At 41.9% G+C, this 15642-nt stretch overlaps 1 protein-coding gene across 2 annotated transcripts in view; it reads right to left on the bottom strand.

Annotated features, from left to right (window-relative positions):
* EBF2 (EBF transcription factor 2) overlaps positions 1-15642 on the bottom strand; it is a 261105-nt gene that overhangs the window by 235759 nt on the left and 9704 nt on the right. For both annotated transcript variants that reach the window (XM_079955074.1, XM_079955073.1), the window contains exons 4-6: positions 14263-14318; positions 13876-13949; positions 4402-4470 (exon numbers count right to left, since the gene is read on the bottom strand). In XM_079955074.1, the coding sequence (XP_079811200.1) occupies positions 4402-4470; positions 13876-13949; positions 14263-14318 (199 nt within the window). The remainder of the gene's footprint in view (positions 1-4401; positions 4471-13875; positions 13950-14262; positions 14319-15642) is intronic.

Below are 15642 nucleotides of genomic sequence, written 5' to 3'. Positions count from 1 at the left end.
TAACTCAGAGGTAAGCCTTGCTGAATTCAAAGGGACTTGCTTCCAAGTAAATATGGGTAAGATTGCAGCCTTGATCAGTAGTGCAATGGCTACTCAAAAATAAGTCTGATTGTTTTAAATGGAGCTTGTTGTTGATTCCATGTGCACTGGATTGCAGACTTAAAATAAAAAAATTAAAGCACACACTGATTGGCATGCATTAAAAAATGCTCCGGTCAATTTAAGGATCATGTGGTTTTTAATACAGGAGTCACGTTAAAAGAGGCATGCACCCTTGAAATTAGGTGGAATGCCTCTTCTCTGTAAATAAATACATACTGTTAAGTAATGGTGTCAAGTAGCAACTCCTGGATGCATCATCTAAAAACAAAGGCTGTGTGCACACTATACCTGAGCTGGAAAAGGGATCTTTTTGTGGGGAGGGGGGCAGCTCAAAGAAAATGTGGAAAGGGCAGATGCCACATGCGAGGGATCATTAGGAAAGGGGCTGAATATAAATGTGCCAGCAGCACAATGCTGAACCACAACGCCCTAAATTGTTGGAACAGCTGAAAGCTGGGAAGGAGGCACATCACACCCACCCAGCACTTCCTGCATCTGTCACCACAGCCAGGACTATGAGACACATCAGTAGCAGCCACTCAGGGAGGGCATCCTGGCCTGTGTGGGACTAACATCTAGCCTCTGCAACAGCCAGGAAACTCAGCTGCAGAAGGGCATTTGCTGGGATGCTGAAGAACAAAAGGAGTGAGGACTTCCCTACATTGTTGCTCAGCTGCAGTGACTATTGCAGCACCATTTATTTTAACTGTTATCTGATTATATACTATAAGCTGCCTTGAGAACTTTGGTTGGTAGGTGGGTATAAATAAATTTAGAGCACATGGCTTCCCCCAGAGAATCCTGGGAACTGTAGTTGGGAATTGTAGCTCTGTGAGGGGTATACTACAGTTCCCATGATTCTTTGGGGAAATCTGTGTATTTTAAATGTATGGTGTGTTTGCAGCCAAGGTAAGAGTCTTTTTTTCTTTAGAACTATGTAAATGTATGCGTGATTAGTCCATCACTGAAAAGTCATATGTTGAATAGATAGCCATTTATTTTAATAAATTCTTAATAATTTTATATTTCTATAATTTTTGTAAAAATTGCCATTTTGCCCCCAAAGCACAGTTTGGCATACATATGACTGGTGAGATGAGCTCCATTGGAAGGGATGTTTAGGGAGGTGATTTGCTTATGTCTCTGGCAGAACTATGTCAAAATGCAACAATTTTGGGGGAATTGCATGAGTTTGTACAAATTGCAAAATTCGAGCTATATATTAAACTCTTAACTATCTTACTGGAATGGTGGAGACCTAGGCTGTTTCTGTAAGAAATTAACCCATAACCCCTTGACACTTAGATGTAATAGATGTGGGCTGATGAACTGATGGAAAGAGATTGGATACAAAGCATGTGAGATCTGCTGATTACACAACAAATCTGCAAGAGAGAGATGAAAACTGGATCACTTCAGAAAAGACTGGTGGAAAGCAGACCACTGCATGGAAGACAGGTGGCCAGATCAGGACTGTTGTGTGTGGGAAGAATAGGACTGACCCTTTTCTTTTACGTATCATCTTCCCAGTGCAACTCATACTCCACCCCTCTCATTTCTGTTGTCATTGGAAGGTGCTGATTAATGAAAATCTGACATCTTCAGGGACAAACAGATGCTGGAGGAAGAAGCAGTTTCTGGCAGGAAAAAGGCACAGAGAGGAAATTAACCCCTTCTTCCACATGTGCCACACTTTCAATCTGCATGGGAGCTCTGCATAGTTGCTTTTTGCAGAATAATAATAATAATAATAATAATAATAATAATAATATAATTCGGCATTAAACATGCTTTAGAGAAACCTTTGAAAGTAGCATGATGCATTGCCCCAAATGCTATCGTTTCACAGAATTCCTGCAGCAATTCCAGGTATGATTTTCACATTCTGTTGATCAAACCTCTTGACTGATTCTTTTTTTTACTAAAAAGCACCTCCCAAAATAATAATAATAACCAGGCACCATAAAGTTTGTTGTTGTTTTTTACTTTTTAAAAGTAGCAGATGAAAAGTGCTATCCTTAACTCTCTCACAGGAGGAAATGCTTCTAAGACAGTTCCTAATGCAACTAACATTTATCATCCAGAAACAAATCAAACAAGTTTTCTTACCCCCCCCTTCAAAATTATTTCCTTATTAATGAGAATTAATAACAATTAATAAATCTCATACATTTAATAGACGAGGGCTGCAATTCTATAGCCAGCTACCTGGGAGTAAGGTCTGTTGAGTTCAGTGTGACTTACTTATTAATAGACTTGTATAGGGCTGTGCTATAAGATTTATTTAAAAGTCTTAAGTCATGCCCAACCATTCCCTTTACTGGGGCCCATGAGGCGGAGTGACGGAGCCTGCCTCAGGTGGCAGAATCTTGCAGGAAGTGCCTCTGCAGGCATGCTGCCCACCCCTGCTGCCACCAGGTTTGTGCAGTGGCAATGGCTTCCAGTGAGAGCTCATGAGACTTCCACAAGTTCTTTCAAGAGATTTGTGAGATCTTGCCATATGCTGCAGCCATGAGACTGTGGTAAGACACTGAAACAGAACAGGCCGCCCTTGCCCTCCACCTTGCAGAACAGAACTTTGCAATCATGTAATTTTGCTCACCAGTATGTCTGGAGGAAATGGAACTGTACCCTTTTAACTAATCACATACATACATTCTGTACATGTAAAACACACACATACCTGCTTCCAACTCTTGTATTGTTTCAGAGGAGAAAGAGAAGTAATAGAGAAGTAATAGAGATGTTCCAGATCACATTGTGAACCATCAGTCTACTCACAACAACAAACAACAACAACAACAACAAAACAACAGCAACTAATAATAATAATAATAATAATAATACATGAAATTTGCTGTACTTAAGTAGCCCAACAATAGATGGAACTTGAAGGTCACAGGGCACGCCCTGCACAGGGCAGGACTCTTACTTTCGCAGCATTCTTCACAGGTAGCTAACCTCTGCTTAACCTCTGCTTAAATACCAGAACAGGTCCAATACATTTTTCTGCCTGAGGTGGAGGACAAGATGGCAGCCCCTTCCTATTTCATGCACAGAAGCCAACCAGACTAGCAACTGAATCTAACTTCAGCACTAGTAACAGAGGACAGTGATGAGCATCACCCATTGCATCTGAGGCAGCAGATTAGTTTACACAGAGGCAGGTGACTGGCGGTGTGAGGTTTATGGGGAACAGCCAGGATGCTGCCACTGCCGCCCTCCAGCATCTGCCGCCTGATGCAGTTGCCTCACTTTGTCTAATGGCAGGGCTAGCTGCATTACATACCTTCAGAAAAGGAGAAGCCACCACCTCCTGAGGCAGTCTGTTTTATTGCCAAATAGCCCTTAACTCAACATGTAGCTGAATTCTGCTTCCTTGCAATTTCCAAACATTGTCCTCTGGAGCAACATGAGTAATTTCAGGGAAATTGTAATAAATGCATTCATGTGGGTGATTGTCTGTGTTGTGTTGAGGGGTTCAGTCCACGACACACACATACACTTCTAACAGCTTCCACCTACAGCGGTCATATTCAACTTAATGATCTGTACTGATGCACAGAGTGTCTCTTTCAACCATATACAAGACCTCCGAAGCAACAGGCACCACCAGACACACACACACAAAAGCTTATCCATGAGCTCATTCTCTTCCAAAAAAAGTGACTGTTAATTTCACCAATATATCAGCCAACTTCAAACCCTGTTTGTTTACTACCAATTTTTCATTAGAGGCCCCAAATTGCAATCAGGATACAAAAGGGTACACACTTTTTGACTCTGGCTCAGAAAGAAACAACTCTTGAGACAAAGCAAATGTGGAAATGCAACCATCTGCAGAAAAGTTTATAGTAATTCCAATTGCAGGCATTTCAAACTTGGCTAATGCTTTTTCCACAAGAATGTGCCTGCAACATCATTATTTTATAAAGGAATGTTAATGAAGCAGCAAGCGGGACCTGAAATGCTATCTCTGTTCTATGTATCCAGCAGGAGTCCATCCCTCACCAAACAGACAACATCAAGCATGCTGCCACACAATGAATACTTAGCCAAGCTTAGATAAGCAAACAGAAGACATTATATATATTTTTTAAAAAAAACAGACATTCCATCAAAGAAGGCCAAGAAATTTTGAGAGCCTCCCCCCCCCCAAAAATAGTACAGTACTAACATCAACAGTTAAGCAGATACTTGCATCAAGATTCTCCACCTCATCCAGTTGCACATGATTTAAAAAAAAAATCTTGCTCTTTGTTTTTGTTGCTTTTTAAAAACTTAACTTTTATTTCCTACCTGTCGATGATCACGGGGTCTGAAGGAGTCTCATTGCGGTTTCCACAGCTTTTCTTTTCACAACAACGGCTGGAGATCGAAGGAAGCAAACAAAAAAGGATCATAATTCACTAAGTATAACAAGGTGGGCACCAGAGGCAGGTATCATTGGGCCCCCCTTCTGTCGGGGGCCCCACTGCCATGCTCCTGACTCCCCTTGGTCCTTCTCCTTGTCTTCATCATACACTGCCCTGCCTTCTCCAAACATCTGAGCCCAGAGTGGGAAACCTTTCACAGCATGATGGTTACATTCCTTTTGGGACAACGTTCTGGGAGTCACATGCCAATGGCAGACAAGGCCAAAAGCAAATGTGGGTGGAATAACAAATGTCAAATTTACCTCTGCACAGTAGTCTAGTTTCTACATTCCCTCGCATGTCTTGCTTTGTGCTCCTTCCAGGCAAGCAAGAGGCATTATCAGAGTTCAAAGACACATTCCAGTCAGGCAGAAACAACCACTGCTTCTAGGTCATTGGGGAAAATGGCTGCCCACCATCTCCAGTCCACACCAGAGCCCCTCTCAAACCAGGGGCCAGCCTTGCAATTGCACCTTCCCAACTTTTTAATAATGTCATGATAAATACACAACAGCCCAGGCCTTCAAGTAATTTTTAATGCCACTGAGTGGCTGGCTCATTTCCCACTGGTAAAATATTATAACTTTATATGTCTGCTGAATGGGCAATAAAATTTTGATCCACTTTCAAGGATATAAATAGTTAGGTTGCATGTATATTTTTAGAGTCTCAGATGAAATCGAGCACAATGTAACTAAATCACAGCCACAAAGTGGCGTGCAAGATGTACCCCACAGGGCAGCTTGCACAAGTGTAGCCCAGCAAGCTGGACACAACTGCAAAGCATGAATGGTGGCCAAACTGAAGCTTGAAGATCCTTTTTGTTTTCTGCCTGAAACTGCAAAAAACAGGATGAGAATATCAAGAACCTGACACAGGAGCTCCTATGCAGGAGAACAATGTAAGAAGATTTGAGTGTTTTTGACTGGCTGGAATATATCATTGAATTCTGACAAAGCCTCTTGCTCATCTGGACTTAGGATAGAGAAGAGAATGTGTGTGAACAAACCTACTGTAAAAAGGTAAAATTTATTTAGTTATTGCTACCTCCTACCTTTGCTCCAAGGAGCTCAAGGTGGAGTGATATAGTTCTCCTCCCCATTTTATCCTCACAACAACTTTGTGACATAGGTTAAGCTAAGAGTGAGTGACTGGCCCAAGGTCATGGCTGAGTGGGGATTTGAACCCTGGTCTCCCAAATCCTAGTCTAATGCTCTAACCACTACACCACACTGGCTCTCATGAATTTAATTGCCCCAGCCACTGCTACCTTTGGTCCTGCTCATCCCTGGCCCCTCAAAGCTTGCCCAGAACAGAATGCAGCCCTCAAGCTGTAGGCAGTGCTGAAATACTGAATGATCTCAAGTGATATGACAGCTTTCTGTGTTCCTTTGATAGCATAAGACGTACTTTAATATTTTAGGGTCTGCAATCAATAGGAGCAGTCGGGGCTAGAAGCGGGTGAAGGTGTATATAAGTTCCTGGTCTATGATCCGCTGCCCCTTGTGGTAAACCACATGATCAAGCAAAGGACGCTAAGAGAATCCAGATGCAAAGTGAAAGCCATCTGTCTCATCTGCTTGCAATGGGAACTTTTGGAAGGAAGAAAGCTTGCTGGCATCAGTGCACCGTACTCAGAAGGAATATTCTGAAAAGCAAAAATGCCTCTCATTCCAATAAGTTTGAGAAAGGGTTACTGCAAGCTGAAACTCAGTGCTGGGGAAGTTTTACCAACTCTTTTCTTGAACAAGCAAAACAATTGGGGGTAGAGCAGGGCAGTAGGAGAGCCCTGCCACTGCTTCTCCACTCTAAATGGCTTCCCCACCACACACTGTAGGTTTCCATATGCATAGTGGTAAAGCAGTGGAGGCTAGTCCATTGGGGCAAGTGGGGCACTGCCTTCCCAACTCAGGGTGTCCTCAGCCAGGCCCCACCTGCCCACCTCATTCTTCACAGCGAGTTTAGCAAGTAGCAAAGTCCATCAGTTTCCTCTTTCTCATGAATCTTGACATTGCCATTTTAGAATGCAGTAGGGAAGAGGGTGGGGACAAAACCAGAATTTGTTGGCTCCACCTATCATTGGCTTGATATTCATGAACCCTTTGCTCTGACCCCCTACTGTTGGCCTCCTTGCTTTCTGCCCCACCTATTCCAATGAGCTGCCACTGTGTATATGACAAGAAAGAACTGTTATGGGCTCAAAATGCAGGGGTGGAATGAGAAGTGAAACCTTGCTGCAGCATGGAATGCTGACCTACGATTGTTGGGGTGGGGAGGACAGAAGCAGGAAGTTAGGAGGAAGAGGAATGGAATTGTAAAAGGTAAAGGTAAAGGGACCCCTGACCATTAGGTCCAGTCGTGACTGACTCTGGGGTTGCAGCGCTCATCTCGCTTTATTGGCCAAGGGAGCCGGCGTACAGCTTCCGGGTCATGTGGTCAGCATGACTAAGCCACTTCTGGCGAACCAGAGCAGCGCACGGAAACACCGTTTACCTTCCCACTGGAGCGGGACCTATTTATCTACTTGTACTTTGACATGCTTTCGAACTGCTAGGTTGGCAGGAGCAGGGACCGAGCAATGGGAGCTCACCCCATCACGGGGATTCGAACCTCTGACCTTCTGATTGGCAAGTCCTAGGCTGTGTGGTTTAACCCACAGCATCACCCACATCCCTAATGGAATTGCAGAATCGTAGAATTGGAAGGGACCACAAACACCATTTGGTCCAACCCCCTGCAATGCAAGAATCGTTTGCCCAAGTTGGGGCTTGAACCCACGACCCTGAGATTACTGTAGGAGTCTTATGCTCAGCCAACTGAGCTATCCACACATGAATGACAACAAGCAGGTGTGGGGAACTTTGGCCCTCCAGATGTTTCTGAACTGCAACTCTCATCATCTATTGCTTGCTGGGGCTCATGGGAGTTATATTTGAAGAGTCAAAGGTTCCCCACACCTTGCAAAGAGCAGAACTGGCTGGTTGGAACCCTGAACAGTAGCACTCTTTCACACTGCAACATTTTGTTCCACGTCCTACTTGGAGACTCATATTTCTAAGCCAAGAAATGGAAAACTGGGCAGCATAACTGTTGATTTTTAAAAGGCATTAACATCACTTGTGGAACTTCCACTCGCAAAATCAGGCAAAATCAATTTGGGCTAGCAAGTAGCCATATGTTGTTTGAGGTGCAAGAGCCCCCATATTGCAAAATACATCCTGTTTTAAAAAGATGAGTGGTTCCAATGGGAGCTTTCCTGTCAATGCAAACGGGGGGGGGGGGAGTGTCCTACTTTACAGTGGACATTCCTCTCTTTGGAGGAGTCTTTTATTTGAAAGCATGTTGGGCCCAATCCCAGTTGAGAGATAAGGAACAATAAGAGAGCAGAATTTGTGCATGAAAGTTGTCGGTCCATAGTTAGCACCCAGAAAACACACTAGGTCACTGTCTGAGGTGTATTGCGCTTTGGTTTTAAATTGCAGAAAGTTTTCTAAATGCATGCCTATACAGTACATATAAATCAATACATAAATGCCTGTTTCCCTGTTGCCTCCTTTTTGGAGTGTGTGGGTTGATGCATTTTTCCTTTTATAGTGATGCACATGCAGCCACCCTAATGCAAACAGCTGGCATGGGGGGCTGCTTGCAACTGGTACTGAGGCAAAGGAAAAATAGTCCTATTCCACCGGGGTCCCAATCCAGATGAGACACTCTCATTCTCTCTCTCACACACAAAACACCTTCTATTTACTTCTAAAATATATATTCTTCTTAACTATAGGACTAGTGTGACATCTAGTTTAGCACATCAGTAGTGAGGATAGTTGCATGCTGGGGATATACACACAAACAGCGCTCTTGATGAAACATAGCCTTGGAAGAAACTGGATGCCCCAGAAAGCTGCCCATTTCAAAGAAGGGCTTATGTCTTTCCCCTCCCCCTTCCAAAATGGTTTTAAAATTCAGCCCTCAACTTTCACCAAAAAGAAAAAAAAATCTGTCTCTAATTTCAAACTCAAATAAGCACCCAGCATGGTGGCCTTTGTTTTGTTTTCGTCTCCCCAACTCCTCCCTGGCATTGCATAACAAAAGTGTCTAAATTCACACCATCTGGCCGATAAAGACCTAGGCTCACTGGCCGCCTGGCTCAGCTGATTATGTCTGCTGCTGTCTAGTCTGGGCCTTGTGGCGAAAGTCACAGCTGTGGGTCTCGCTTGCACTCAATGCAACTCTGTTATTAGCCAGCTGTAGGCCCCGAGACTACTTCTGTTCACATTATAATACCTTTTCACCCCCCTGAGCATCAAGGGCACTGGGGCTTTCTGGCAACAGCAAAACAAAACAGTTTTCCTCTTAGTGAATAGTTGGCAAGACTGGGGAGTGGGGAGGCAGGATTATTCCAGAAGGGGAAATGCCTTATTTTTATCCATCATATGAGCAAAGATTTTGCATACGTTTGTATTCAGCTAAGAGGATCGATGGCTTATGTGTCTAACTTCTCCCATCGGAACTATATTCTGTAGAAGTTTCATTTAAATCAATGAAGCTTCACAGAGCACACTTTAAAGATTTTAAGGTGTCAACACCAACAGCTTGACTCCACCCTCCAAGTACTAAACAAGTACACTAATTATTGTGAAACAGAGATTTCCCCTTCTTCTACCAGTGACACATCATTGCATCTGCATAAATATTTAGACAACATCCCTGCTAAGCTCGCATCTGTCACTCGGAGAAAGATGTAGGGGATGCTGGATACACTTGTCTGTATTTGAGCTGAATAGTCGTGCAGTTCCATATGACAAACCAGAAAGATGTTTATCTTCTGACTGAGGCTGAAAAGCAAGGCCTGTCACTCAAAGACAATGGGCATCCACTTGAACGGCAAGGCTAGTACAGTACATTAAATTTTGATATACTGTTACTAATGCAGGCTAAACTAGGAGCTTTAAAAATTGATGCTGCTTCTTAAGCAGCTCACAGTGAGATCTGATTATTGGGCTTAAAATAAAAGTGTCAAAATTAACTAAGCTTCAATAGGTTATATCAAACCTTATTCCACGTGAAATACATCCTTATGCTCATTTTGTTGTTTTCTTTTTTAAAAAATCCAATTTATAAAAGTTATGTCTACATAAAGACTTCTGCTCAAATTACCCGATTAAGGTTTTTATAGAGAGCTCTTGATTTGGTTCACTAATCCACGCATTACATTGAAAGGACATCAGAGAATTCTCATTCTTCCTCAGTTAATCTATCAAGCAAGGTGGTTACATGTTAACAAATAATTATTTTATAACCAGAGAGCCTTTTTTGCCATCACAATTAATACAAAGCATTTGATGTATAAGCCAAGGCATAAGAGCCCAAGAATTCTGCCTGCATATTCATGTAATATATGAGCAGTGATATGGCAATGTGGGGAAAACGCTAGCCTCCATTTATGATATGTTATAACCCTTGCGAGAAGAATCTATAAAATGTCAGATTACCCCCTTTTTCTTGTGTTAAAGCATTTCACAGGAAATGCTTTCCTATTTGTAAAACTTCTTTTGAAGTCCAAAAGTAAAGTACACACTGAACATCTCATTCCTAACTGATGACCAGAATACAGTGTTATTCTCTGATAAGGAAAAAGATTTCACACAAAAAGATGCTATGTTTACCCGCACAGTCACACAAATTAAGCATGAGTTTTGTCTCACAAAATGGAACACTGTGCTTGAGATAATCAACAATTAATTATAACGTCATATTAATGTCAAGTTGTACTCTGTCACTAAATTTTGTATAAAATTACCTCCCCCTCCCATATTTGTGATGACCAAGCATATTTAGCTAATGAAACTTGGCTTACTTTTACTTGGTATGACCTAGCAAAAGTTAATTGCCTTTAAATCCAATTTATTTCAGTAGAAGGGATTTAAACACATGCTTAACTCTTCCCTTAAAATCAATGTGAGTTAAATGTGCTCCATTGTGGCTGGATTGTGTCAACTGTATTTAGCACATATAAATTTGATGCACTTTGGGTTGTACTCAATGTAGCACTAAAGTGAACATTTTGTCAGTGTGAGGATTTCTCCTTGCACAAAGGAACATTCTTGTACTGCTATCCTAAGAATTTTATGTGCACTGATCATGCTCAGATATTAATACCATGCCATGAACGCAATCCTGGCACAGTTTTAAACCTCAAAACCAAAGTTAGGAAATACTTTCATTAGGATCAACCAAAGTGACACAAGACTGTGGCAAGCTTTTAAAGTTTCCAAAGTCTTTGCCAAGCAAGATAGTACACAATGTGGTGTGTGTGTGTGTGTGTGTGTGTGTGTGTGTGAGAGAGAGAGAGAGAGAGAGAGAGAGAGAGAGAGAGAACACAAGAACAATTACATCTGTTTTCTGCACAGAGGATTTTAGATTGTAAACTTCTTTCAGTTAAGATCCGCCCTTCTGTACTTTGTAAAACATTTATCAATGGCATAAGACTGACAAAAATACAGCCTTCATATTCAGACTTGCTTACAGCCACATGGTCTGATAAAGAGCACACAGACTTAGAGACATAAGAGTTAGACCATTTGCCTATGTATCTCTAAACCGCCTACTGTTTACTGACTAACTGGCTTTCCAGGGTTTCAGACAGGGGACCTGCCTAACCCTACCTGGAGATGCCAGGAACTGAACCTGGGATTTTCTGCTTGCAAAATAATGTTCCACCACTGAGCTATGGCACTTTCCAAAATAAACATGCTTGTGCATGTCCATAATGAAAAATATTTGAAGACCAACATGGAGAAAACGCATGCAACAATTCCTATTGTTTTCACACATACAAAGCCACTCTTATCCTTTTGGATGCATTCTTTCCACAATTTCATTGATATACCAGCTTTCTGATTATGAAGAACATGAACACAACTTTCAACAGAGTTCATGTGATTTGGGGGGGGGGGCTTAAATAGAAAGAAAAAGCATGTCAGCATTTGAAATGCCATATACGTATTGAGATCAATTGTGATCTCTTTAGAATCTAGAGAAAAATTGTAAGGGCCCTCTTTAATTTTAATTTTTGCACAACACCTAGCAGTTTTAAGTACTAGAGAAAACACATATGGTCAAGCACTGCTAGACTAAAAAAAACCTGAAACCCTTGGACAATGGAGTCAGACTAAGATCAAGATTGGTCTCATGTTTCTCAGCTGAAGAAAATACCAACTTCACTCTAAGAATATCCATTTTTACTCAGAAGTAACTTTCATTGGGATGTATCCAGCTAAGTTCTACTCGGAATAAACTGACTTAATTTGATGAACCCAAGTTAGCTAGGTCCATCAATTACATCAGGTCTTCTCTGAGCAAGACTAACACTGGGTACAGCCATTGTACTTTTACTAACAGGGAAGTGTGCATAGGATTGCAGCTTTAACATAAAGATCACTGCCAATTTGCACTGTCATGTGCCAACTAGGACTTTCACCCAGTTAAAGAAATCATATGCTGCCATCTTAAATGCACATGGTATGGAATAAGCCCCAATGAACACAGTGAGTTTAATGTCCAAGTATGTACAAATAAGATTGTGCTATGAGTCAATTCATAATATTTGCTGTATTAAAGCTGCATACATCTGCATATGAATAAACAAACTCATGCTTGAAGAAGAAATTGATTTTAGATCACGAAAATACCTGTGTTACAATGTAAACCTGCTTAGAAGATGCAATCTCCCTACCCCACCCCAGGTGTGTAGCAGAAGGATGGAATATGGTGCCTGCAACCCTCAGATTTCATTAAGTAATTGTATTGCAAATTTTTTATTAAAAAATTAAATACCTACTACCCAGTTAATCTGCTGGCGTGCGCACACACACACACACACACACACCAGAAGATTGTCAATTTAATTTAATCAAAGCTAATTGATGAATTGGTTAAAAGTTGCAGCAAAAATGAAAAGGGGGACTAGAAAGCAGGTTAAAAGTTACCAGATAGGTAAGATATACATACTCATTTGTCTGTAAGTGTGCATCCAGGAATATCCACACTTTTAATGCATGAAGTGGAGCATGCTAACTATGGGCATAGCCAAGGGGGCAGGGGGGCAGTTACCCCCCCTAGATCAAGTAAACAATAGAAATACTTAACTACCTGACCAATCACATTGGTCCTGCCCCCCCCCCCCAAGTCCTGCCCACCACAAAAATCCTGGTTACGTCTGTGATGCTAACCTATACACAGGAGCAAGGGGCAAGGGAGGGGGAAGCTCAGGAAGAACATTTCAGTCCAATCCTAAATGTAAGTCCCATTGAGCTCAATGGGGCTTAGTCCCAGGTAAGTGGGTATAGGACTGCAACCTTTAGGGGCTGAATTCAGTGTTCTCTGCTTGCTAACAAAAGGGCAAGTTTTAATGTGGTATAACAGAGGAATCCAGTGCAACAGCAGCACTAGCAGAAGCATGTCGCACCACAGATTGCACAATCCATCGTGCAACTAAGTTACTAGCAACCTGCTTATGCATTTACTTGTGCAACAACGTTCCGCTGGTATGAGCCATTTCACCAGCAGAACCAATATACCACTAAATGTCATTAACACAGCACTACATTGGAAACAGCCCACTGTGTGTGTGTGTGTGTGTGTGTGTGTGTGTGTGTGTGTGTGTACACCCATGCAGAACTTTGCAGTGGTAATCTGACAGATTTTCCAGGAAAAATAACAAAAAGTGTCAACTAAAGGAATCTATTGATCGAATCTTCCACTCAGCAAGCCTGAAACTGGTTGTGTCTAATAGATGCGCAGCTGGGTGCTAAAGCACACTTCCACAACTTTCCTACGTAAGTTTATTTCCATAGAGTCCACAGCACAGTCCATGGATGCTGAATGGTAAAAGAACACGTTTTCATGGAAAAGATTCTACATTCAGATCCCACTATCTTCAGATAAGGCTGAGTGGGTTGGAGCTGGAGAACCTGTCTGAAGCCCAGGAAGAGGGAACCTGAGGTCTCCCAGGTGGACTACAGCTCCTATCATCCCATCAGCCCCAGCCAGCAGGGCCAAGAAGTCAGGGTGATAGGAGCAACTGGAGGATCACAGGTTAAAAATTTATTTTGGACTTATATGATCAGTATCTTTTAACAAATAATGCAAACTTTTCACCCCTTTCTTTGTGCAAATCACACATCGCACTAATGAAAAGGGGTTGCTTTATTTTAATACATTGATATTCTGCCTTTCTTCCATTATAGAGTTTAAAGTAGAATACATGGGGTTCATGGGTTCTGTCACTGAGCAGACCCAGACCTGCTTAGCTTCTGCAAGGTGGCTGCAGACACATAAATAACGGAAGCTGTCTTACCTGCACATAACTTCATGGGTGAGTAAAACTCTGCACATTTCTGGATTCTTGTTTTGTCCTTCATAGGCGATAGGCTATAGAAATGTGAACAAGCATTGAGAGATGGGAATTAGCAGTAGTAGTAGTAGCAGCAGCATGTATTAGTAGTAGTATTATGTTAATTGATTTTTTAAAAAGAAAGGGAGAAAAGCAGGTCTGATTATTGAAAGTATTTTTTTTTTCACATAGCAGGCAATGTATGCATTAAAAAAATCTCACTAGAAATAGTTTGGATATGAGAAACACCAACACTTGATTAGAATGCTACAGACATAGCTTTGATTAGGAAGAAATTCAAGTAGGTAGGAAAATTAAAGGGCAGGAGACAGACAATTTGCTTGATCTTACCTGTTTTGTGACTGAGTCAATGAGCCGAACGAAGAGATCTTGTTCAGTTCTGACACCTACAGGGAACATTGAAGAACATGATAGAATAAAAATAAGACAGTTCCAAAGGATCAGTTCCCCAAGTCATTAAATCAGGCATGGGGAACCTGTGGCCCTCACAATGATGGCGGCCTACAATGCCCAGCATCCCTGGCCATTGGCCATGCTAGCAAATGAGAGTTCAAGTCCCCAACAACATCTGGAGGGCCACCAATTCCCCACTCCTGCTCTAAAGTCATTCCTGCTCCATCCTCACTTGATCCCTCTTCTGATCCAAACAGATCCAGATCAATATATTCATTGGTGCTGAGTTGAAAATTGCTCTTACATTTTCCTCCACCCCCTGGCCATTCCCCTTCTATTAATGAGAAATGAAATTGCATTTGAAAATTATCCAAGGGGAGAGAAAATTTCAGTGACATTCTAATGAGTGGAATGCCTACTTCCCTTTTTAAGTGTCCAAGGTGTGCTTGCATTGTTAAAACTGTGTTTAGGGAAGACAATCTTACTCGGCTACGAGTGATCGCAGAAGAAGAAGAAGAAGAAGAAGAAGAAGAAGAAGAAGAAGAAGAAGAAGAAGAAGAAGCAGCAAGAGTACTGTATCTTTTCTTTCACACTACAAATCATCTCACCAGTGGTCTATACCCTGTAGCCTTCCTATGCTTCAATTAAAGGCCAGAGCGAGAAATCATGTGGCAACTCCTCCCATGAGCCTGCAAGTCTGCAAATTGCTGGGGGTGTGGGGAAGGTTTAGTGGAAAGGAATATATGTGAGGGTTGCCATATTTCAAACAAATTTGCAAAACAAAAAAAAAACTGAAGTTTTGGAGCTATTTTTAAGGAAAATCACCCAAAACAACACTGCCAACATGGGTTGCCATACTTCCAGATTTTCCCAGATATTTTAGAGATTTCTGCCCAGACACCACTTCCAACTGCAGTATTCTGCATATGTTTGGGAAATTCCAGACGTATGGGTGTGCCACCTCTGGCCACCTCACAACAATAAGGTAACATAAAAATGCTGACCCAACCAAAATTTGAACGTTCCCTGAAAATGAGGCAAAAAATAAAAAATGGAAGCCATTTTTGCAAAGGAAGAAAACTTTCAAGAAACTGAAGGTACAGGACTAGTGTTCATTTTCTTCTCTCTTATCTAGTAAAGCTGCCAAAATGAGTGGTGTGGCGGGGGCTGCTGGTGCCCAGGAACAGGCAAGTGTTGCACACACACACACACACACACACACACACGTACACACCAGTGGACTGGGCGACCTACGCTGTGAACGGAGTGGTGGCCTAACATGAACATTTCTTTGCAACCTCAAAAGGAGTTAATTAA

Source organism: Podarcis cretensis, assembly GCF_951804945.1.
Source record: "Podarcis cretensis genome assembly, chromosome: 15".
Classification (NCBI taxonomy): domain Eukaryota; kingdom Metazoa; phylum Chordata; class Lepidosauria; order Squamata; family Lacertidae; genus Podarcis; species Podarcis cretensis.
The sequence above is the reverse complement of the archived record's forward strand: the minus strand, read 5'-3'. Positions and strand labels throughout refer to the sequence as shown.